Source organism: Aquarana catesbeiana, linkage group LG06 (genome assembly GCF_042186555.1).
Source record: "Aquarana catesbeiana isolate 2022-GZ linkage group LG06, ASM4218655v1, whole genome shotgun sequence".
Classification (NCBI taxonomy): Eukaryota; Metazoa; Chordata; class Amphibia; order Anura; family Ranidae; genus Aquarana; species Aquarana catesbeiana.
Window position 1 is genome coordinate 279,849,601 of NC_133329.1, and position 23,753 is coordinate 279,873,353.

Consider the following 23,753-nt stretch of genomic DNA (forward strand, 5'->3'; position numbering starts at 1 on the left):
GCTAAATCCAATTTAAACCATTCACTGGAGCAGATTGAGTAATTAATTTTAATTTCCACCACGGACTGATAGTGAATTCAGAACAAAGAAAGGAAAAAAAAAAACCTAGAGTTTCATTCACTTTTCTAATATATTATATACAAAATAAAGTTCTGATCAGCATGTATCTCAAACAATTGTGTTCATTTTGTGCAAAGCAGTTATAAGATTACTTGTGGCATGTAGGCACATAACTTTTGGGGCTCAAAACAACACCCCTCTGTTGAGATCACTTTTTTGTTTTACATAGAACAGTTTCATGTTTCATTGGTCTTCACCTTGCTTTACATATCATGACAACATGAGAATAATATTATATGACATCATGTATTTCTATTGATAATGGGGAGAAACAATTGTGGTTGATAATTCTACAAAGAAAAGCTGCCTCTGCCTCAGCTGCTAAGTAGGAACACAGATCTCTCTCTTACACCAGTCGAAGCACCCACCACACAGTTAGCAAGCACTCCCTAGGATCACATTTAACCCTTTGATCACCCCTGATGTTAACCCCTTCCCTGCCAGTGTCATTGGTACAGTGACAGTGCTTTTTTTGGCACTGATCACTGTATTGGTGTCACTGGTCCCCAAAAAGTGTCACTTAATGTCAGATTTGTCCACCGCAATGTCGCAGTGCCGTTAAAAATCGTTGATCGCTGCCATTACTAGTAAAAATAAAAATACCATAAAAATATCCCATAGTCTGTAGACACGATAACTTTTGTGTAAACCAATCAATATATGCTTATTGTGATTTTTTTTACAAAAATATGTAGCAGAATACATATTGGCCCAAATCGATGAAGAAATTAGCATTTTTAATTTCTTTTTTTATTGGATATGTTTTATAACAGAAAGTAAAAAATATTGGGGTTTTTCAAAATTGTCAATCCTTTTTTGTTTATAGCGCAAAAAATAAAAACCGCAGAGGTGATCAAATACCATCAAAAGAAAGCTCTATTTGTGGGAAAAAAGGGACATAATTTTTTTTGGGCACATCGCACAACCACACAATTGTCAGTTAAAGTAGCGCAGTGCTAAATTGCAAAAAAATGCTCTGATCAGGAAGTGGGTAAAACCTTCTAGGGCTGAAGTGGTTAAGCTAGAACCACAGTATAGCCACCTCCATTACAGATTAAAGTAGGAAGTCTATTCCTTGTTGTAGTGGGCGGAGCCATGCAAATCATTTTTTTATGCCAATATGGCCAACTGCAAATAGCTGATTCAAAGTACAAATGCAGCCTATTATTATTATAGAGCCATTTATACAAATATTGCAAATATTCAGAATAAATAGATAATGGAACTTCTGCGCTACTAAGTTTAGTTTTATAAGTGTGTAGGTGATCAATTGTACAGACTTACTTGAGGTTGTTGCTTAATACCAACTGTGTTCCCACATGTATTGATTAGAAATAATAAAACAAGAGTGAAGTGCTACCTCTTCAAATAAGCCTCACAATTCAAATATAGCCCAAAATATAAAACAATCAAATTACAGTGTTAACAAGTGGTACTGATACCTGTAATATCTAGGTTTTAGCACAAAAAATAAGTGGCAATAATGGTGGTGACACCTACAGAGTCAGAAAGTGAAGATACAAATATAACTAAATAGATCCTTTTATAATGACGATCAAATTAGTGAAGCATAAGCATATGCTTAAAACCAATATTCAGTAAAAACAACCATAGCAACGATCCTTCATGTATAATATCAATAATCTTTGTGACGTGATAATCATAACATCCAGTCCATTTAATGAACGCACATGTCCATACACTCTGTGGGGGTAATCATAGATCCAATAACAAACTTAAGTGAAGACCATGTGCTTCTCTCATAAAAACAAAAAACAAAAGTGCCCTCCACCAGTCAAACTTTACGCTCACCTCACGGGGAGACCCTGTCAGGGGTCAGAACTCCCCTTAGGGGTATAAATCCAGTGGTCCGCAACTTCCCTGGTGGTTCTTGGACTCTTGTTCCCCTAGGTAGTATACCTCATACACTTGTATCATGTAAGCAGGACAAAACTGATATAGTGTTTTACTTTATAAAAAAGTGATCTTTATTAATTAAAATAGTCACACTCATATTTGTAGGTGCACAAAGTATCAGGGCTGGGCTCTCAGCCCTCCCTTCTCAGTGCTCAGCTGTCAGTTAACTGCCAGCACTCATTGTTCCACAGTGGCTGACCTGGTGATCGTTTCCTGCTCATCAGTCCTGCCTACAACCAGCCGCTTCTGGCTATTTAAACTGCCTGGTTCATTCCTTCCATGCCTTCGCCTTGGTCAAACATATCTCGAGACTCTCTGCTGTGTTCCAGTTGAAGACTTGCCTGGCTGATGTCCCTTCTGGTTCCTGATCCTGTCTGCTGCCTCTGACTATGCTGATCTCTGGCTTTCTGGTTTACGGGCTTGTTCTGACTATCCATTTTGGCTATCGCACCCTGGCTATGTTTTACTATGTTTACTTTCTGTACCGTTTTTACCATTATAATAAAAAGTGTAATTTTTACAGCATTTTCTGTCTCCGTCTGATTCATGGTTCCTGAAACACAGGTGGCTCGCTTAGTACAATTGGGATGGTCAGTCCCCCTCAGGTCACTTAGACATCCACAGATCCTCGGCTCTATAATCCCCAGTGGCTGGCAATCTTCTTCTATTTTCAAGAATCAGCCCTTGATTTATTAGGTATATTGTACTACTTTAGGCTAAAATATTTTATTTTGGAAGTTCTATATCCAAAGTAGAGAAGCTTGTGGTGATTACAGCAGACAGTCCCCTTGGTAGTACATACAGTATCATTAAAAATGGTGTAAAGTTGTATTTTTAAGTATATTTTGCCTGGAAATATCTGGTACCAAATATGATTTACTGAACAACATCAAAGCTAGACTATGGAGCTAAGCCATGCCAACCTTCAAGAAAAATGTTCCCTGCCAGATCTAAAACCCAAGAATAATACACTGAATCATATCTGAAATCCACTATAAAAAAATAAAAAAATAATATCTATTGCGCTCAATAAAAAACATTTAGTATCATGTTTTTCGTTTTGTAGAATAATAGCACCTTTGACAACATCTATAAAGACTGAGCTAGAAGTTAAAAGGATTCCCTAGGACATATCTATTAACTGCAATAACTCAGACCTACAAGAAGACAATCAGAGCCAAATAAAAAATAAAATAAAATATATAGATGGTTTTGTGGTTTCAATATGTTTTGAATCAATGGAGCATTATGCACTGCTTATTCTTGGTGTCAATTTGGCATTCCTCTCATTTTTGTAATATAAACTTAGCATTGCTCATAAATCTCTCACATTTCCTAAACTATTAGAAATCAAATTTTTCTAAATTGAAATATGAAAAGCAATACAGTGGATTGATAAGATTCCCTAAAATGTGGGCCCAATACTGCAGAGCTGGAAATGGTTTTGTCTGATTGAAGAAGCAAACTAAAGTTGTCCTAATCCTAGATTTAAACTACAGACAAAGAAGATATTCTTCAACAGTAAGATGATTGTGGCAGATTTACTTTTTTTTTTTGGACCTCTTGCACACGGAAGTAAAAAATTGCATTTTTTTTTTGTTGATTTGAACATGGAACAATGCACACAGCTGCATAAAGATTAGTAATACAGTGATGAGTCCAGAGCAATAAAATTAAAATAGAACATTTAACGTTTGAGTGCAGTAAATTACGCACCTATGTGTGTAAGACTAATTTTCCCGCATACATGTTTACGCTCCTTTACGGAACATTTGAACGTTAAACTGGTTAAGACATCTAACCAATGCAAAAATACACCTAAGGCCTCTTGCACATGGATGTAATAATTCTCTGAGATTTATATTCAGGATCTTTTTGACAGAAAGTTTCTGAGCATAAACCTCAGAGAATTATTATTGTGTATTTTTGCATGGGTTAGATGTCTTAACCATTTAACGACTGCCCTATAGCAGTTTTACTGCTACAGAGCAGCCGTTCTGTGCAGAATCATGTATATATACACAATTCTGTACTTCCGTCTAGGGGGCGTGGGCCACTTCTGCTGTGATTAGTCACAGCAAAAGCCGATCAGTGGGTGCCGGCCAATGGATGTCGGCCAGTACTGCCTATCATCGAGAAGAGAGGCTGAACGGAGTAAACAAGGCAGAGCTCCATCTGACAGTGGGCATGTGATGGATTTTTTTTCCCTGCAAAGGGAAAGAAAATCCATCACATGCCTTAGAAAAAAGCACCTCCCAAAGTACACAAAACACTGGCTAGGCACACATTTAACCCTTTGATCACTCTATATGTTTAACCCCTTCCCAGCCAGTGTAATTAGTACATTGAGTGCGCATATGTTTAGCACTGATCACTGTATTTATGTCACTGGTTCCCATAAAGTGTCAAAAAGTGTCAGTGTCTGATTGTCCACCGCAATATTAAGGTCCCACTATAGGTCGCTGATCACCACCATTACTAGTATAAGTACAAATATGTAGCAGAACACATATTGGCCTAAATTTATGAAGAAGAAGAAATTAAATTTTTTTAAAAATTTTTTATTGGATATGTTTTGAAGCAAAAAGTAAAAAATATATATATATATTTTTTTTCAAAATTGACTTTTTTGTTTCGTTTATAGCACAAATAAGAAAAAACGCAGTGGTGAACAAATACCCCCAAAGGCACCTCCAAGTGCCGTATCGCAAAAAATGGCCTGGTCATAAAGGGGGTAAATCTTCCAAAGGTCAAGTGGGTAATCTGCTTCAAAATATTCTGCTTTGACCTCACTTCTAGTGGTCTAATTCAATGCTATATAAAATGTTCTTTGTTATAAAAATTCCATAAGGAGTTTTTTCCCTTGTGTTCCAGTAGTACAAAATGGCACCAGTAACTAAGTAATGTGCAATCTTTATTTAGGTACAGGTTATATCAAGTAACACTTTGCATTTCAAATAAAATAATACCTGTTGTAGGTCTGCTAGAGAATATAGGTGAATCTGTTGAAAAAGATATTCCCGTGGAAAAATTCTGAAATGACAAAAGTATTAAAAAAAAAGTTTAATGCACAAAAGTGGTAGAAAAAAATCAAGTTAGGTGCTCACCAATTCAGTGCCCTAAGTAGAGATCACAAAATCTTTGAAAATCCACCCTTCTACAGTTTGCCTAAATCTTACCTGTAAACTGCTTTACCAGGTTAGGATATTCATTAGTTTGCTCAATTTATACATTTTTTTTATTGCGTGATCCACTGAAATATACCTGATGTTCTGCTGAATCTTTATTTACCTTTTATGCAGAAGAGAGTCCTTCCAATCTTTATTTATACTGTATTTTTACATTATAAAGCAGGTTAATTTGTTAACTGTAAAAAAAAATACTTAATATTTTACAAAAAATAAATAAAATAAACTCTATATGATTGGTTGAAATCAATCCTAAACTGAATTCCCAAATTTACTATTTTGCCCTAAGATGGGCTTTAAAACAACAGGGCTTCTGGTAGTCAATATCAATTAGTTTTAATATGTTTCAAATAGGGAAAATTGGTGAGAGGGTCTTTTGTGTTGGGAGTAAAATAACACTAGTGAAAAATTATCATGAGATTCAGTATGGAGCGGAGATAAAAATTGATTTAAGAAGATCATTGACTATGTCTGTTATGTTACCTTTATTATGCTTTATAAAGCACTAACAGAATCAAAAGATACAGTGCAAAGGACAAATGAGGTTATACAGGCAGTCCCTGAGTTACGAAGACCCGAGTTACGAATGACTGCACAACACTACAATTGCAGATACATTTAGAAGGAGATACACTGGAGCAGACAGTTTCAAAAATAGATTAAAAATGCACTTAAAAGCTAACAAATTAATTACAAATTACTTCAGAAGACATCGAAGGCAGTAAAAGACAAACTGAAGTTTGTTCCCGAAATACAAATGTGGATGCCTAAAATTCTACTAGCTCTTAGAAGACTAATAATAGTGTGATACAACATGATAAACAAAAGCAATATCACCGATGCAGGATGGCTGAGCCTTGTCATGATAGCTACAGATTGTTGCTGCACTTAGAGGTTCACTAAGATACCGTTTCGCAAAGCCAGGATTGGGTCTTTTCACTAGGAAGTTTGGATGGTTTACAGTATATAATCTACAAATGTGCATGCTTATTATACCTTCAATCTAATTCAGTAAAGACTTCCCATGTTTAAATGTTAATTAAGTACAGTAACCTGGTATAACCAATCACTTCTGATTTCATTTGAAATATTCTGATTGGTTGATATAGGCTATGCTTAACATTTAGCACTTAAGAATAACAACTGTTGATGAAATAAAATTACATATTATTACAGAATTCCTAATAAACATTAAACATTAATACAAAATAAGATTTAGGTGTAGAAGTCTATGTTGGCTTTCTAAACTGAATGTTTCACCCAAGAGAGGCAACTTCTATGTCTCCATACACCGTGGGCAAATCCCATTAAATATGTAGAGTTGATAAACATTATTTTCCTTATGCTACGCCAACAATATAGTCACTCCTTCCTTTCACCTTAACAAATTCTTGCATGTTCTCGTTCAAAGGTTTTTATTGAAAGATCAACATATGGTAACAAGTATAATGTATCCATTAAAGGTATTTTAGCAGTTACATGTAAAATCAAGCAGGTTATGGCATTGTATTAATTAATATAACACACAGATGGTAAAATGAATGTTAGATAAGTTCCCTATTTATCAAAATGATACAGAGTTTTCAGACTGTTTCAATATTAGCTTACATTAATATTTAGAGGATCATTATCAGGTGTTGAAAGGAAATTACGTCTATTTGTGTCTGAGTTCTTATGTGTGTTAAACATCTGAATAAAGTATAAGTATCACACTACTGAGTGTGATATTTTAAATATATTCCAAATCACCTGTTGCTGTTAGGTACCTTATGAAATGATAATAAGAGAGAAATAAGGAAGAGAAGTAAAAAGAAAGAGAGAAAATAAGGGTAAGGAAAGGTGGTGGTGGGGGAGCAGAGGGCATTGGGTGTTCCGGAGGCATAATCTATTCTTATGCCCCATACACACGATCTGACATTCCTGACAACAAAATCCATGGATTTTTTCCGACGGATGTTGGCTCAAACTTGTTTTGCGTATATACGGTCGCACAAAGTTGTCGGAATTTCCGATCACCAAGAACGCGGTGACGTACACCATGTACGACGAGAGTAGAAAAGGCCAGTTCAGAAGCAAGCGCGGCACCCTTTGGGCTCCTTTTGCTAATCTTGTGTTAGTAAAAGTTGGTGAGAGACGTTTCACGCTTTTTCAGACACGTGGTTTTTAGATTGTTTTCTGCTGTTCAGTTTGTGCTTGTGGGTTTGTATCTGCTCTTCAGTGTGTGCAGCAAGTGACGCGTGACTCTTGTCATTGTGTTCTTGTTCGTTCGTTACTGTTTTTCAGGACGCTCTTCACAGGCCTTGCTGTTCTTCAGTGCGTTCTGTTACTCCGTTCTGAGCAGCCGACCGTTTTCTAGCCATGCTGCGTATACGTACTCCTCGTAGAGTTTGTGCTGTGCGGGGGCTTGGTGTTGGGGTCCTGACCTTGACACAAGTCCAGTCCATGAATAGGGTGGGGAGCAGTTCATGGACCAAGAATTGGTTGCTTCAGCGTGACCAGTTCTGTCATATGCCTTTGCTCCGTGAGATCCGTGAGAATAATCCTGACGATTTCAGGAACTCTCTCTGGATGACGGACCCCGTATTTCACCGTTTGTTGGCTTTGCTGACCCCTTATATTAGCAGGCAGGATACCTGCATGAGGCAAGCCATCACTCCGGAGCAGAAGTTAGTTGCCACCCTGCGGTACTTTGCGACGGGGAGAAGTCTGCAGGATTTGAAGTTCTCGACAGGCATCTCCCCCCAGGCTCTGGGGATCATTATCCCAGAGATCTGTTCTGCCATCATCCAAGTCCTGCAGAAGGAGTATATTAAGGTAAGATTTTTATCCTTTAATATCACATTTTATTGTATTTAATGTTTGATAATATATTGTATTTCTTTCCTCATTCCCTAATTACCATGATTGGAATATGCTGTGAATGTCCCCTTTGTCCTCATGCATGCTGGATTTTTCTTTATTTTTTTATTTTGTCCTTCATACATATTTGCCTTCGCTTACCTCCCCAGCATGGTCTCTAGGCCCTATATTCACCTCATATAGTCACTTAACAATGTATTTTATCAGCTCCCTAGTAGTGCTTTACCCCAAACACCCCCTAAAATGTTTTGAAATGTGATTTGTGCTTTAAATTCAGGCAGAGTGCCAGAGGCTTTTTTTGGGGGATCCCCAAATCATTTGGAACCCTCCCTCCCCCAACTGCTAAGTCAGCTGATACCAATTCTCTATCTATCCTCAATCATCTATCTGCTGACTTTGCCAAACCCATACACACTATACCCATCTCTTTTGTGGTCAGATTTATGGATGAATTCCCCAAAGCATGTACTGCAAGGGCCTGCCTGTATACTTTCAAATGGTACTGTTTAAAGTTTTTGTATACTATTATTATCTTGATAGGTAATAGCAGAATGTCCGAATGTGCTCAAATGTGTACAGTGTGTATTTATCTCTTTGTATTATGACACTTCTTACCTGTCCAGTGGGCTGCCAATAGTGTAACTAAGGAGGGGCTGGCCAAAGTAATACCCATTATTTAGGCATTCATCTCTCAATGAAGTGGAGAGGGTTACCTGTCCAAGAGTTCCCTCCCCCCTATAATGTTAGAAATGGCCCATGAGAGGGGGTGGGGGAGGGGGAATCTGATAGGTGTACCTTATACTTTGGTCTTTAAAAACTCACTCAAATAAATGTTATCTTGATGTTGGCCAAGAATGTTTGTGTCTAATCTGCTTTCCCTGTTTATGTGCAAAATGACTAATTTTTATTCCTTGTTTGACTCCACAGTTTCCTTCCACGCCACAGGAATGGCAGACTGTGGCCTCCCACTTTGCCCAGCAGTGGGACTTTCCTAACTGCAGAGGGGCAATTGATGGGAAACACGTCCACATCGTCCCACCACCCAACTCGGGGTCATACTATTTCAACTATAAGGGGTTCAATAGTATTGTGATGTTGGCGGTGGTGTCGGCTACTTACAAGTTCCTGTATGTGGACGTGGGGAAGAATGGCCGGATGTCCGATGGTGGAGTCATCGCCCAGACGGAGTTCTACAGGCGTCTCCAGAATGGCAGCTTGGACTTGCCACCTCCAAAAGACAATGTGGAAGGAATCCCATTCGTCTTCGTTGCGGATTAAGCGTTTGCGCTGGGGGACCATCTTATGCGGCCATTCCTGATGAGGACCCTCCCCCCCGGACCAGAGGGTTTTTAATTGCCAGAGCCAGAAGAATTGTGGAGAACACGTTTGGAATCATGGCCAGCCGGTTCCGCCTATTTCTTACACCCATACACATGGCGGAGTACAAACTGAATCATATCATCCTGGCGTGCTGTGTTCTACACAACTTTTTACAGCAACATTCTGCCAACTATGCTGGCTCAGTTGGGCCTGAGGCTGGAATTCAAAATGAACCAACCCTGACGGCGCTTGAAAGTGGCCGTCCTGGCTTGCCCCCCCTGAGTGCCCGTGATATCCATCTAAGATACCTTGAATACTTTGCGGATAGGGGGGCTATCAACATGCCAGACAATGTCTGAAACCTTTTTCAAATTAAAAAAAAAATTAACTACTAAAATCTTTGGTGACATTTACTGCTTGTGTTTCTTTTAGCTGACCCTGACAGAAATGTGGTGAGTCCTGAAAATGGCGTGATTGTGTAACATTACAAAGCATTGTTGGGTGTTATTTACTAAAGGCAAAGACACTTTGCACTACAAGTGCAGTTGAAACTGCACTTGTAGTGCAAAGTGGATTTTCCCTTAGGAAATAACCCCCATTGTCACTGCAAACACCGATTAGAGCACCACAAATGTGTTGGAGCTTTGAGACAATAATCCACACATTCTTGATTATCAATCTTTTTAATACCAGCACAATCACATGTGCATTTAGAAAAGGTTTTTAAAACAAACCAACATGTTTGTTGTATAACAATTTTTGGGGTCACATTAGAAAAAGTAGAAATGTCCATTTAAGATAAAACAGGCATGTTTAAAACCAACAAGAAAGACACAAATCTTGAACTTACAAAGTTCACATTTGGTTGAACTTGAAGGCAATATCAGACATGAGTATTTACGAACTCTGTTTGATATTGCGTTCAGATGGGGTGAAGTCACCCCTAGAAAAGCCACATTTTGAAGATGCACACCAATTGCCGAATGTCAACATGTGCTAGCTGCCATCATGTGGGATCAAGGGATGTGTTTTGGGGGTGCAACCCCTTCCTCACAGCTACTTTATTATTGAGGAAGGGGTTGCACTCCCAAAACGCGTCCATTGATCTCCTGTGATGGCAGATAGCACATGTTGACACACTGTGTGCCTCTTCAAAATTTGGCTTTTCACAAATATGTCAAAAAATGCTAAAAAGTTTTTGCTCACAAAAAGTGCAAAAAAAAAAAAAAAAAAAAAAAAGGTTTTTGAGGGGTTTTAAACTCTCCCTAAAATTCATTTTTTGTTGAACATCAGTGATGTTTTTAAGAATGTTTTGCAAGTCCCTATTACACCCCATGATCTCCCCGATCAGGATCTGTGCACTTTCCGAGGTGAAATGCCCTGGATCCACAACATCACGATCACCTAAAAAGATAGAAACAAAAACATACCATGTATTATAAATATGCCGGCATTCATCTCTTACCTGAGCTTGTGGTCGCAGACACTCACCTGTTGTGGTGCCAATTTCCACCACATCTTCCTCCTCCTGCTCTGCTTGGGTGGATTTCCCCTTCTTCCAGAGGTGGGGGGTCTGTGGTCTCCTCGGATGAGGGGTGTCCTCCGATTCTTTTATACCCTATGTAAAAAAAAAAAAATAAGTATACTTAGCACACAGATATTTGATGGCAGAAATAGGAATATGAAACATTGCTTGGAAGTGGGGTACAATTGTCTATTTTGGCAGAGTTCCAAGACGTAGAATTTTTAGTGTCCTTTGTCAAGCTTCAATACTTTACCTGTTTTGTACAAGCTTCACAGATGGAGACACCCCTATAGTATACACTGGAGCACCTGTGTGGGCCCCCTAATAAAAAGGGTGTTTATGTGTTCCACACTAGTGCTCCAGCGTCCAGATGTGAAAACTGCTGCTGAGTGTCCTCTCCTTACACAGAATCTAGTTTGCACTTCATTCTAGTTACAAACCCATCTACCCAACCAAATTATTTGCAGACAAGTAGGCCATAAAAAATGTGGGCAAATGCATATGGCCAAAACAATGGTGTTTTCTAGGCCGAATGAACAATGTTTTATACGAACGAATAATGTGCCCATGAACATGAAAGTTGCCATTTTAAACTGGATAACAGTTAAGAAAAGCACATGGAGCAGCACGAACGTAATAAAAATAACGAATAGGAACACAGCACAACTACTTACTTTTTTGCAGCACTCTCCGGATCTTTCTGTACTGCTCGTGCTCTCTTAATTTGAGGTCCAACCACCGCTTCCTGAGCTGATCTTTCGATAGTCGTACCCCGAAATTCCGGTGCAGACTCTTGACCACTTTGGCCATGATCTTGGCCTTTCTGACATTGGGGTTGGGGTAAGGTCCATACTTCCCGTCATAGTCGGCCTTCTTCAGGAGGTCCACCATCTCCAACATCTCCCCAAAGAACATATTTGATGCCTTAAATTGTCTCTTTCTGGATCGGGACGTTTCTGGCTCCGGGCTTTCCTCCCCCTCCTCCTCGTTGCTGTAATTAGCACGCACCTGCTGTGTCTCCGCCATGTGCTCTTCCCCCACTGCACCGAACAAGAAGGGGCGGGAAATAGAATAGAAAGAACGTCAGGGGCGGGTGGAGTTTCACGCATGCGCAGTGTGTATAAAGCGTAACACGCGTGCGTAGTACGTACGATCTGTGAGCGGAGGAAGGAGTATCGGAGGCACCGATAGTGATAACGAAGGTAAGATCTAAACTTGGGCCTATACTGCTTCTACATTGAGGCCTATATTGTAACAAGATTAGGAGAGTTTTGCCTGACATTAGGGTTTGTCTTGTGTTGTGTTTTGCAGAGAAAATGGATGGCTTCAATTACCACAACTTCCTCCCCCTGTTCATAAACAAGTACAGGGAGCTGCCCTGTCTGTGGCAGGTGAAACATCCACATTATAATCATAAACAAAAGAGGCAGACAGCGCTGGAGAAACTACTGGAGCTGGCGAAGTCGGTGGTGCCCACGGCAACCATCCCTAAAAGCCAAAATTGGTGGCCTGAGGAGCACTTATCTTAGGGAGCGCAAGAAGGTCACGGATTCCCAGAGATCCGGAGCTGGAGCAGATGACGTTTATGTCCCCAGGGTGTGGTACTATGAGAGACTGCGATTTCTGTCAGACCAGACTGGAGTCAGGGAATCCCTCTCTACTCTTCCTTCCACTCTTCCTTCCACCCTATCTTGCACCCCAGCTGAGGCTTCCGATGTCCAGCCTGGGACTTCCAGCCAGGAAGAAGTGGAGGAGCCCAGCTTGAGCCAGGTATAGCATTGTTCTACAGATTTCTGGTCAATAAAGAAATTCTTTCCTAGATGTTATTATTGATCACTAATTGCTGATTTAATAAAGTGTTTTACATATCAATAGACAGTAGTGGGCAAAAATAATTGGGACAAGAATGAAAAATGCTGGACTCAGAATGATAGTCTGTTATATTTGTTAACATTCAATTTGCAACAGTCATGAGATGTAAATTGTGTGTGATTGATGAAGTAAAAACTAAAACAATGTCCCTTTTTCATACACAGGAAGACCTCAGCCAGGATGAGGCTGTGGAATGTGGCAGCCAGGAGGAGGCTGTGGAATATGGCAGCCAGGAGGAGGCTGTGGAATGTGGCAGCCAGGAGGAGGAGGGGGTAAGTGGCAGCCAGGAGGAAGCGGGGCTAAGTGGCAGCCAGGAGAAGCCTGGGACCAGTAGGCGCCTGACAGAATCGCAGGTTCCTCCCTTCCGCCTTCCAAACAAAAGACCCAGGAAGGGGAGTCACGTGCAGGATTCAGCTCTCAGGCTCATTCAGGAGGCTTCTGCGTCCCTCAGAGCCACCCCCACTCCTGAAGAGGCCTTTGCCTGCATGGCTACTACCAAACTGCAGGGCATGCCGGAGGGCCAACACCAGCTGTGTGAGGACCTTCTTTATAAAGTCTTAACTAAGGGGTTTCTCCAGCGTTGCCTCCCTCTTTGTTTGGTTGTGAGCCCTTAATAAAGGTTTTTTGGTTTCAATTAGACTCACCTATGTATGTTTTCCTTCAAAAAGGACAGTTTGTTTGTGAGGATTCAGGTACATTTCAAAAATACAATGTGAAATTAACAAGAGACACCAACACCAAGCAACCTCCTTGAGATTAAATAAAACAAGATAATAATGGTGTTGTGGTAACTTGACACACAAAACACACACAAATATTCTGGATGTTTAAATAACTAAAAAAAAAAAAAAAACAAGATCAGCCTTGAAAAAAATATAAACCAAAAAAAAATTTAAAAAAATCACATCAGGCTTTAAAAAAAAAAAAAAAAATGATATAGATTTTTTTGTCAGATGTGACAAATCATAATATATTGAGGGAATCACGATAAATAAGAAAGAAAGGAGTTTGTGAGAACTCTGTGTGAATATCAGCAGCAAAACTACTTCGTTCTTCCTGCATTATAAAGAAGAAGAGAGTGTGCTGTATTAAACAATTTTAAAGATTGCAGCGTGACGAAAGTGCTCTATCCATTCCGAACGCTAATTTTACCAGACCGAGCTGTTTCTTCTCGGAATTTCTTCTGAGCATGCGTGGCACTTTGTGCGTCGAAATTGTCCACACACGGTCTGAATTGACGCGGTCGGATTTTGTTGCCGGAAAATTTTATATCCTGCTCTCAAACTTTGTGTGTCGGAAAATCCGATGGAAAAAGTCCGATGGAGCCCACACACGGTCTGAATTTCCGACAACACGCTCCGATCGCACATTTTCCGTCTGAAAATCCGACCGTGTGTACGGGGCATTATAGTTGTATCATTGTTGCATATAAAAATGTTAGTTACCATGACTGGAGTGAGATGCTTGCATGTTCAACTCTCTTATAAGGACTTTTGTGAAGTAGTGGCTCCGTAATGGAACCAGAAGATCAGGTATATGTTTAGTTCTCAGATTTCTTTTGATGTTTAGTTTTTATTAAATCTTTATTTACTCTTGCTCATCACTTGTTTGTCCCAAAGTCTGTACCCAATTTTCTACAAAATACTAAAATAGTCTCTAAAATTAAAACACAACTCATAGGGACGGTTATAAAGCAGTGAAACTGACAGTCACCTGTCAAATATTTGCAGCTTTGCTACTGATATATTTCCTCTATTCCCTTAGACCAGCAGACATGCTGGTACATGTAGTTTCATAGCTTTAACTTGCAAAGTTATGCCGTAACCTGTTTTCACACAAGACTTGTGTTTAATGCCTGGTACACACGATGAGATTATCGATCGTCCGTTATTTTTTTGCATGCTAATCTCAGATCGAACCTGACGAGTTTACTAAAGTCATTAAAATTCTCGGACGACAGAATAAAAATTTGGAAGTGATGTCATGTGTTGTAGTGTATTTGTATTTCATTGTCGAAAGACAACTATACTGATTAAACAAAAATCGTACAATCTGGTATCATACGAAAAAATTTTAACAGGGCTACGTTATCCACCTGCTGCTAATTCAATTAGCTATATACCCAACTCTTATAGGCTATCTCCCTTTCTATTTAAAAGAGAAGTATGTTTTTATTTTTTTTTTTTATTCATACTTAAGTTGTGCTCATAAGATTACATCCTGTAAGCTTAACATCTCGCTGCTTTAGTTACTTTTGTACTCTTGTTCCCTGCGAGTACTGGACCCCAGTGCTGTAAGTGTTTCTTACTAGCATTCTGTGCCCTGCTTGCCTGTAAGATCAGCACCCCAGTGGTGCACTATAATTCTGCTATTCCTGTATTCTGTGTTTTCCAAGATCCTCATCTCTGTGCTCCCCTGTACTAGGTCAGCTGTAGACTACACTCTCGGAGCACACTGCCATCCAGCACGTAGGCTGCATGGAAGGTTCAAAAACCCATCCATATGTGACATACTCTAATTCATGACATCACAAACACTCTCTGCAAGTCAACATTGACTGATTCACCATTAGTGAATATTTGGTGAAAACCATATCCACTGCTCTATAAATATACACCATAATATCTATTTGATGAAGCACCGCAAACCTGTTCATATCCTAAAATAAAAGGCAGGGTTGGATGTCCACATTTCACAGAGAAATAATTAATGTCCTAAAGTTCAGTTACGGTTCCATTATTTCCATATGGCTCTTTAGCGTTATTACATTTTGGCTAAGTGGTTAAGCAGAATGTGTAAAAAGCATTACTCATTGGTCTTGCAAGCTGCTAGATCAATATCTCATCATTACTGAAAATATATCATTAGTCCAAGCCCAGAAGATTCATTTAGAGGAGGCAGTATTTGAAAACAGCTCAATTTAAACCAGACCATGCTACATCTGGTTATAAGTGACTTGATTTAACCATACTTTTGCTAAGTATGATCTGATTTTGTGCACCAGCTATTTGCTATCAGCTTCTCAAATTTTTGACAGCAACTTTTTTAAGTTCAACTTTTTGTCAGTAAATTTGGAATATTATTATTTTTATTATTCAAAACCTAAAAAGTTAAGATAGACATAAATAAGCATGGAGCACCAGCAAATAAATAGAATTGAGACTGATTGACTAGCACTGTTCTGCTCCTTCAGGGCTCATTCACCGCAGTGTGGTAATGCATGCTACCATACTATGTTAATGTGCTTAGATAATTTATGGACTCTTCTATCTGTGTCTAAGGATACCGAATTTAGTTTGGTATGACATATTAAAAAAATTAGCATGAGAGAAAAGGATTTAGGCTGGGTTCTCACTTAAAACTGATGCGGCTGACAGCAGGGATCCGGTGCGTCCCTGTTCTCCGTTTCATGGACGAATCAAAGGACCGCTGTGCCATTCGCTCCGCAGCTGCCCCAGAAATGTGTGAACCAGCTCCATTGAGAGCCAGTCACAATCGCCTGTCATGCAAATTGGATGTGGGAAAATCCGCATCCAATTTGCATAAGTGTGAACCCAGCCTTACAATGAGAACAGATAGTTAAAATGGTTGTAAAGGCTGAAGGCAAAAGAACCTTTAGTGTGCAGCTCCTCCCTCATGAAATTCAATAGCCAGTGCGGCTCTTCTGCTGGATTCCGAGCATGCATGGAATTTTGTGCGTCGGAATTGTGTACACACGATCGGAATTTACGACAACGGATTTTGTTGTCGGAAAATTTGAGATCCAGCTCTCAAATTTTTGTTGTGACAACAAATGTCCGATGGAGCCTACACACGGTCGGAATTTCCGACAACAAGCTCACATCGAACATTTGTTGTCGGAAATTCCGACCGTGTGTACGCGGCATTAGGGACCACAGATACCAGGGTGCCGTGGCGAGGCTTGGCAAGGGGGGAAGGGCCCAGAGTGCCGGCGGAGGACCTGAGAGGATGAAGATCAGGGCTGCTCTGTGCAATACCCCTGCACAGAGCAAGTATAAAATGTTTGTTATTTTTTTTAAATATACATTTTTACTTTACAATTACTTTAAGGAAATTTAGGACTTGGGAACAAGGGTAGAAGCCGCACAGTCTAGAACCAGAATGGTTAATAAGATAAATTTATTAAATGACAGAAATGTGCCTGGAGGCACAATCTGTCACTTTACAAATTTAAGAAGACTTCTAGCCAGCCTCCAAAAAATCACATGTGGGTGCAGCGTCCTCTCCTCCGCATTAAGGATCTAATGCTCGTTTAGTCTAGGGGCATGTAGTAGACAGTAAACTTACCTTATTTCTTAGTCTACATGCTCAGTGCTGGTAATGGTATTTACAGCCAGTCCAACAAACTCACCCCTGGTCAGGTGACTTCTCCCTTGTAGATGTTATCACATGCAATGCAGAGCTAGTTGCCACCACTGGTCAAATTGTATGCGATGACTTCAAGGGAACGCTTTCATTCCAGGCTTGAAAGGGAGGAATGAAGTCAGCCCGCTTTCAAGGTAACAAGGAATAAGAAAAGTATTCTTATGTATTACATTCCCTTAAATCCTTGGGACCAGTTCACACCAGGTATCGCACAGGAACATGTTGTGTGTTCCTATGCGATTCATATGCAGTGCGATTTGAGCCAATTCATTTTAAATGGCCTGCGCTACTTTAAAAAAACACACTGCAAGAAGTACCGTGTGATCTGGTGCAGGCAAACACACTGCATTTGTGACCCGTGTTTGGAGGGGTCATTAACATTGACACCTGCTTCATATCGCAACTGCAGTACATTTTGAATGTGATATGAGATAAGCTCACAGAATGCGGGTTTACCGCACCATATTCTGGTACTAACTTACTTTAGATCATCCCCTTTTACCACATTACAATGAGAATTATGCATATAGGACAGCAAAATAATTGCCCCAAACACCTTGTAGAAGAGTTCATATACAGTCAGGTCCATAAATATTGGGACATTGATACAATTCTAATATTTGTGCTTTAACTGCAGACTTTCAGCCTTAATTTGAGGGTATTTACATCCAGGTGAACGGTGTAGGAATTACAACAGTTTGTATATGTGCCTCCCACTTTTTAAGGAACCAAAAGTAATGGGACAATTGGCTGCTCAGCTGTTCCATGGCCAGCTGTGTGTTATCCCCTCATTATCCCATTTATAAGGAGCAGATAAAAGGTCCAGAGTTAATTTCAAGTGTGCCATTTGCATTTGGAATCTGTTGCTGTCAAATCTCAATATGAGATCCCAAGAGCTGTCACTATCGGTGAAGCAAGCCATCATTAGGCTGAAAAAACAAAACAAACCCATCAGAGAGATAGCAAAAACATTAGGTGTGGCCAAATCAACTGTTTGGTACATCCTTAAAAAGAAAGAACGCACCGGTGAGCTCAGCAACATCAAAAGACCCAGAAGACCATGGAAAACAACTGTGGTGCATGACCGAAGATTTCTTTCCCAGTTGGCCAGATTAAGAACACTCTCCAGGAGGTAGGTGTATGTGTGTCAAAGTCAATAATCAAGAGAAGACTTCAGTGAATACAGAGTGTTCACCACAAGATGTAAACCATTGGTGAGCCTCATAAACAGGAAGGCCAGATTAGAGTTTGCCAAACAACATCTAAAAAAGCCTTCACAGTTCTGGAAGAACATCCTATGGACAGATGAGACCAAGATCAACTTGTACCAGAGTGATGGGAAGAGAAGAGTATGGCGAAGGAAAGGAACTGCTCATGATCCAAAGCATACCACCTCATCAGTGAAGCATGGTGGTGGTAGTGTCATGGTGTGGGCATGTATGGCTGCCAATGGAACTGGTTTTCTTGTATTTATTGATGATGTGACTGCTGACAAAAGCAGCAGGATGAATTCTGAAGTGTTTCGGGCAATATTATCTGCTCATATTCAGCAAAATGCTTCAGAACGCATTGGACGGCGCTTCACAGTGCAGATGGACAATGACCCGAAGCATACTGCGAAAACAACCAAAGAGTTTTTTAAGGGAAAGAAGTGGAATGTTATGCAATGGCCAAGTCAATCACCTGACCTGAATTCGATTGAACATGAATTTCACTTGCTGAAGACAAAACTTAAGGGAAAATGCCCCAAGAACAAGTAGGAACTGAAGACAGTTGCAGTAGAGTCCTGGCAGAGCATCACCAGGGATGAAACCCAGCATCTGGTGATGTCTATGCGTTCCAGACTTCAGGCTGTAATTGACTGCAAAGGATTTGCAGCCAAATATTAAAAAGTGAAAGTTTGATGGATGATTGTTAATCTGTCACATTACTTTTGGTCCCTTAAAAAGTGGGAGGCACATATACAAACTGTTGTAATTCCTACACCGTTCACCTGATTTGGATGTAAATACCCTCAAATGAAAGCTAAAACTCTGCAGTTAAAGCACATCTTGTTTGTTCCATTTCAAATCCATTGTGGTGGTGTATAGAGCCAAAAAGATTAGAATTGTGACAATGTCCCAATATTTATGGACCTGACTGTAGCTCAGTCATGGGATATCTCTCAAGTCAGATCTGAAGGAGGATATATGTGATGTTTCTGGTCACAGGATTATCCCTTAGAAAATGTAAAGACTTTTCCACTGCCAGTGCCTATTGTTGATGTTGCACTCATGTATTAAAAAAAATTATGTGATAAAAGACTGGCAGCGAGGCTCTTTGAAGGAGCTGCTGCACCATATATAAATCCAAGCCCAAGCTTGTTTAATGTATCTCAGGTAGGGCAATTAGCAGGGAGAAGAGGAATCTAATAAATATCTCTGCTAGATTTGCCACGCTTGATGACATGGTTGGACCAGTGTATCTGCTTGCTCAAGCTGCCCCTAAGTCTGATGCAGATGGTCACATGGAGAGGTGTTTAGAGGAATACGGAAGTGAATGAAATCCACTGGTGGACCATGCACAATGGAAGTGGCAACGGTACAGACAAAGAATTAGCTACTGTCTTGTTGACACTAAGGAAAGGGAACTGAGGAGAAATGGCAGGATCAACCAGGTATTTTAACATTTAGAGGGCATGCATCATTCTAAACTTCCCTAAAAGGTACAGTACCTATTTTTATAAATAATTACACTTAAAATTTTTTACTTAATGCCACTTTACTATACAGATGAAGAGAACCTATAAGTGATTTTTCGGAACCTGACTAGATTTTAATTTAAATACTTATAAGTATACATAAATGCAACGCTCTAAATAATGAAATAATCTCATATATCTCAAATAAGCATTGAATTAAAGTGAATATAGACAATCAATACTATAGACAAAACTGAAGTGATGTGTTATTACACTGCATACATGGTGCCAAAAAATAGTCCTTTAAAGCATGAACAAATAGTAAAATTCATATGAAAACAAAGATAATCGACTGTGTGGGAACCTCCACCTTGGTGTTCTTGCCTCCACCAAACATACAGAGTGCAAACTCACCAGAACCAATTGCTGTCTAACACATAGAGCAGCAAAACTCAATCAATACTCTTTGATCCTTCTTCACAGGGGGTGCATACAGCATTCACTAAATATAAATATTCCTCCAATATTGTACATGGACATCAATGGGAAAACACACTCGCATCCATCCGAACAGTGAATCACCAATGCCAGACAGAAAAAAGGCTTATAATGTAGTATTTATTTTTAACAAAAGTTTAAAAGTATACAAAAAACACACATAGTAGTCCACAAGTTGTCACACATATTGCACGCTGCCACAGATTGACCAACCTTGTGCTGACACACAATCTCTTCTCAGTTTAAATACGGTTTACCTTTCCTATGGCATTTAAGTGACTTCAAGTGAAAAGAAGCAGAATTAAGCTGGCCATAGATTCATTGAAATTCAGATGGTTCAGCAGGCCAAATTTCAATCCATGTGTGGCCGTGCCTGTTCGACTGTAGTTGACCCTTAGATTAACTTTTGTTGAAAGAGCTTATTGGGAAATTTTTATTGACCAGCCAGCTGCAACCGGAGTTCTAGAGTCCCACTGTCTGAATACAGTGTGCCAGCGGAGGGGATTCCCCTACCCACCTCACTCGTGGATGGAGGAATCTGTTTGTTCTCCTTCATTCAGCCTACTGGCTGAACCAAAAAATCAAATGAACCATCTACGGCCAGCTTTAGTGACCGTTTTAAAAGAAAGCCTAGACACAAAGGGAGGTAAACACATTGCTTAACAAACCTATATCCACAACACATGATTGGAGGTACAGTATGTGTTTAAAAAAATAAAACATAAATTGGGGGTTATTTACTAATACGGTGTAAACAATAATCATTGCATTGCATCCTGTCAGTATGCTTGTAATTCATTATTGAGGAACCTGTGTCAAATAATATACAGATCTAATGTCCGAAGTTACACATGAACCCTAAAAAATGTGAACACGATTATAAACAAAAAGACCATTATAAAAACATTATAAACACTGACAAATATCCATCCTGTTGATTAAAACATAGTGGTAAATATTTGATAACCTTTAGGGAACACATATCAGTCAACCACGTTAAGCTGTCATAGATTACATTTCGTTTTCTTCAGGGACAACACCTTTTAAGCAATAACCTTAACACATTATCCCAAGAGGAGCCAGTGCTTTGGGAACTAGTCTGCCCTGCTTAATAAACTGTAGTGCCCAGAGTTTACTTGTTGAAATACCAGTGATTAAAACCGTTTACAGCACATTTCCCCAATATACCTATCTAAGAAGATATTGTAAATACGTGTTCCATTATATAGATTCCTGGGTTTTTAACTAAGAGATCCTAGGCCATCTGGAATGTTTCAGAGTGAGAACTACTGAAGACAGTAAAGCTTTTAGACTTTTGAGAATTCACTAAGTCCCAGTTGAATAACATGCCTAAAATAGTTGTTGCTAAGTTTACTTCAATGTGCCTTAAGTGGAATGGTTAATAGCACCATTCTGTGGCGGAGGTATCACCTTTGCCAGCATAGTCAGAGCTATATATAAGCAGTGGCGCTGCCATCAAAAAGATGCAGAGGAACAAATGTATTAAGTCCCATCAATTTGCCAGATATCAACAGTATTTGTCTGGAGTCTTATGTGTCTGAACCTGTAAAATATCCTTACGATTTATGTATAATAGGGCAATGCTTATTTTTTCAGTCTGTATTTGGGATATAAAGTTCATTTGTGGTATATTTCAAAGTATTTGGGATTAAGATTTAGTTTAAAAGAAATTTTTAATATAGTAGAAACATGGTAGATGAGAAAAAGTTGAGGTTCCCCTCGTTGCAAGTTTGCAACAATCGGTTATTAATTTTCTAACCTTCCCTAGACCAATGACAGCAGGGCCCTGCCATTACTGTGGGTGCATTTTTATGTGAGCTACAGGGCCACTGTTAGAAATCCCCGTACAGCCTACCTTATGGGGCCCCCTTCAATCACGCCCTTGACCCCACCCTGGGCCCTGTCCTTGACCCCGGCTTGAAACGAAATGCAGGTTTGGTGCCGTTTAGATATGCCATGCTGGTAGGTTAATTGGATCCTGTCTAAATTGTCCCTAGTATGTATGAATGTGAGTTAGGGACCTTAGATTGTAAGCTCCTTGAGGGTAGGGACTGATGTGAATGTGTATGTAAAGCGCTGCGTAAATTGACAGCGCTATATAAGTACCTGAAATAAATAAATAAATAAAATATGCGTGCGGAGCCAATGCATGCGTTTGCAATTAATAAGCACGAAGGAGTGAGGGCAGTTTAAATTTCTTTTAAATTGTATTTTATTACAAATAAATTACATTACATGACCCCATATCTGTCCTTGGGCCTCCAAAGCACCTGATCAAACCAAGATCAGTTTGATCAGATGCTTGTTCAATCTGGTAATGGCTTCTTTACACGAGACCGAAAACAGAAGTGATACAATTCTCGTCACTTCTGGTTTCTGATGTCACACAGTGGGAAAAATAATAGCCATCCCTCTCACTGTGTCCCAGTAACCGGATGCCACTGGTCACATCTTAAAAGCAGTAAAAGGTTTTGGTGAGATCCCCTTCCACTGCCTGTAAAAGTAATCCAGTGGCTTCTTAGCCTCTAGGATTAATTTATATTTGTGCAGAATTGCTGAGGCTAAACCAATGATATCTTGATAATTGCTGTAGTGATGACCAGGATATCACCCTTCCAATCCAACGACGTACTGGTACATCGCTGGACAGGAAGCAGTTAAAGGGGATTGGTTTGGGGTGGCAGTAAAAATGCAGCTCCGCTGCACGTGTACTGCTCCCCCAGTCTCAGACGCATGTTGATGACGAAACGTTGGGCGATGATAGAGACTGGCGACGCAGGACGCGGTGACACGGCGGTCATCTTTGTGGTTAGAAGCGCTGGATGCTTCACACTGCTGTATACCATCTTACTAAATGTGAGTGTTTTTTATCGTTTCAATAAATCATCCTTGTTTATGGAGATTGCGCAATGAGCGTTTTCTTTTTATTCCCTACGTACCACGATCTTGAGGTGCATATGCATACTGGAGTACTGGAATACTTGGTTTAATATCCAGCTACCGAAAGGAGATCTAAAGCCTTCCATTTAGTTCAGAGGGGAATATGTTGGTGCTACTCCATTAGAAGATCGTTGGTTTATTCTATGAAGACTGCCTTTTTTCTACACACGTGTATAACCCATACACTGATGGAAAGGGTCAGTTTGTCTGGGTGTTGGTGACGGTGTTTTCATCTCTCTTCTGTGTCTCCTTTCAATATGGATCTCGCTGATTAGAGTATTATTTCTTCCTGACGGAGAGGACTTTTGTTTGACCATATTTATTTTGGTTCTTATTGGGACATTTTTACATTAATATTTTTAGCGCTGCACCATTCCTAATGATAGAACACCTGCTTATTATGCTGCCTGTGTGATAATTGTAATGT

General features: G+C 39.7%; 1 protein-coding gene across 2 annotated transcripts in view; it reads right to left on the minus strand.

Moving 5' to 3' along the window:
• PLEKHM3 (pleckstrin homology domain containing M3) overlaps nt 1–23,753 on the minus strand; it is a 323,563-nt gene that overhangs the window by 106,463 nt on the left and 193,347 nt on the right. For both annotated transcript variants that reach the window (XM_073633403.1, XM_073633404.1), the window contains exon 6: nt 5,007–5,070. In XM_073633403.1, coding sequence (XP_073489504.1) covers nt 5,007–5,070 — 64 coding nt within the window. The remainder of the gene's footprint in view (nt 1–5,006; nt 5,071–23,753) is intronic.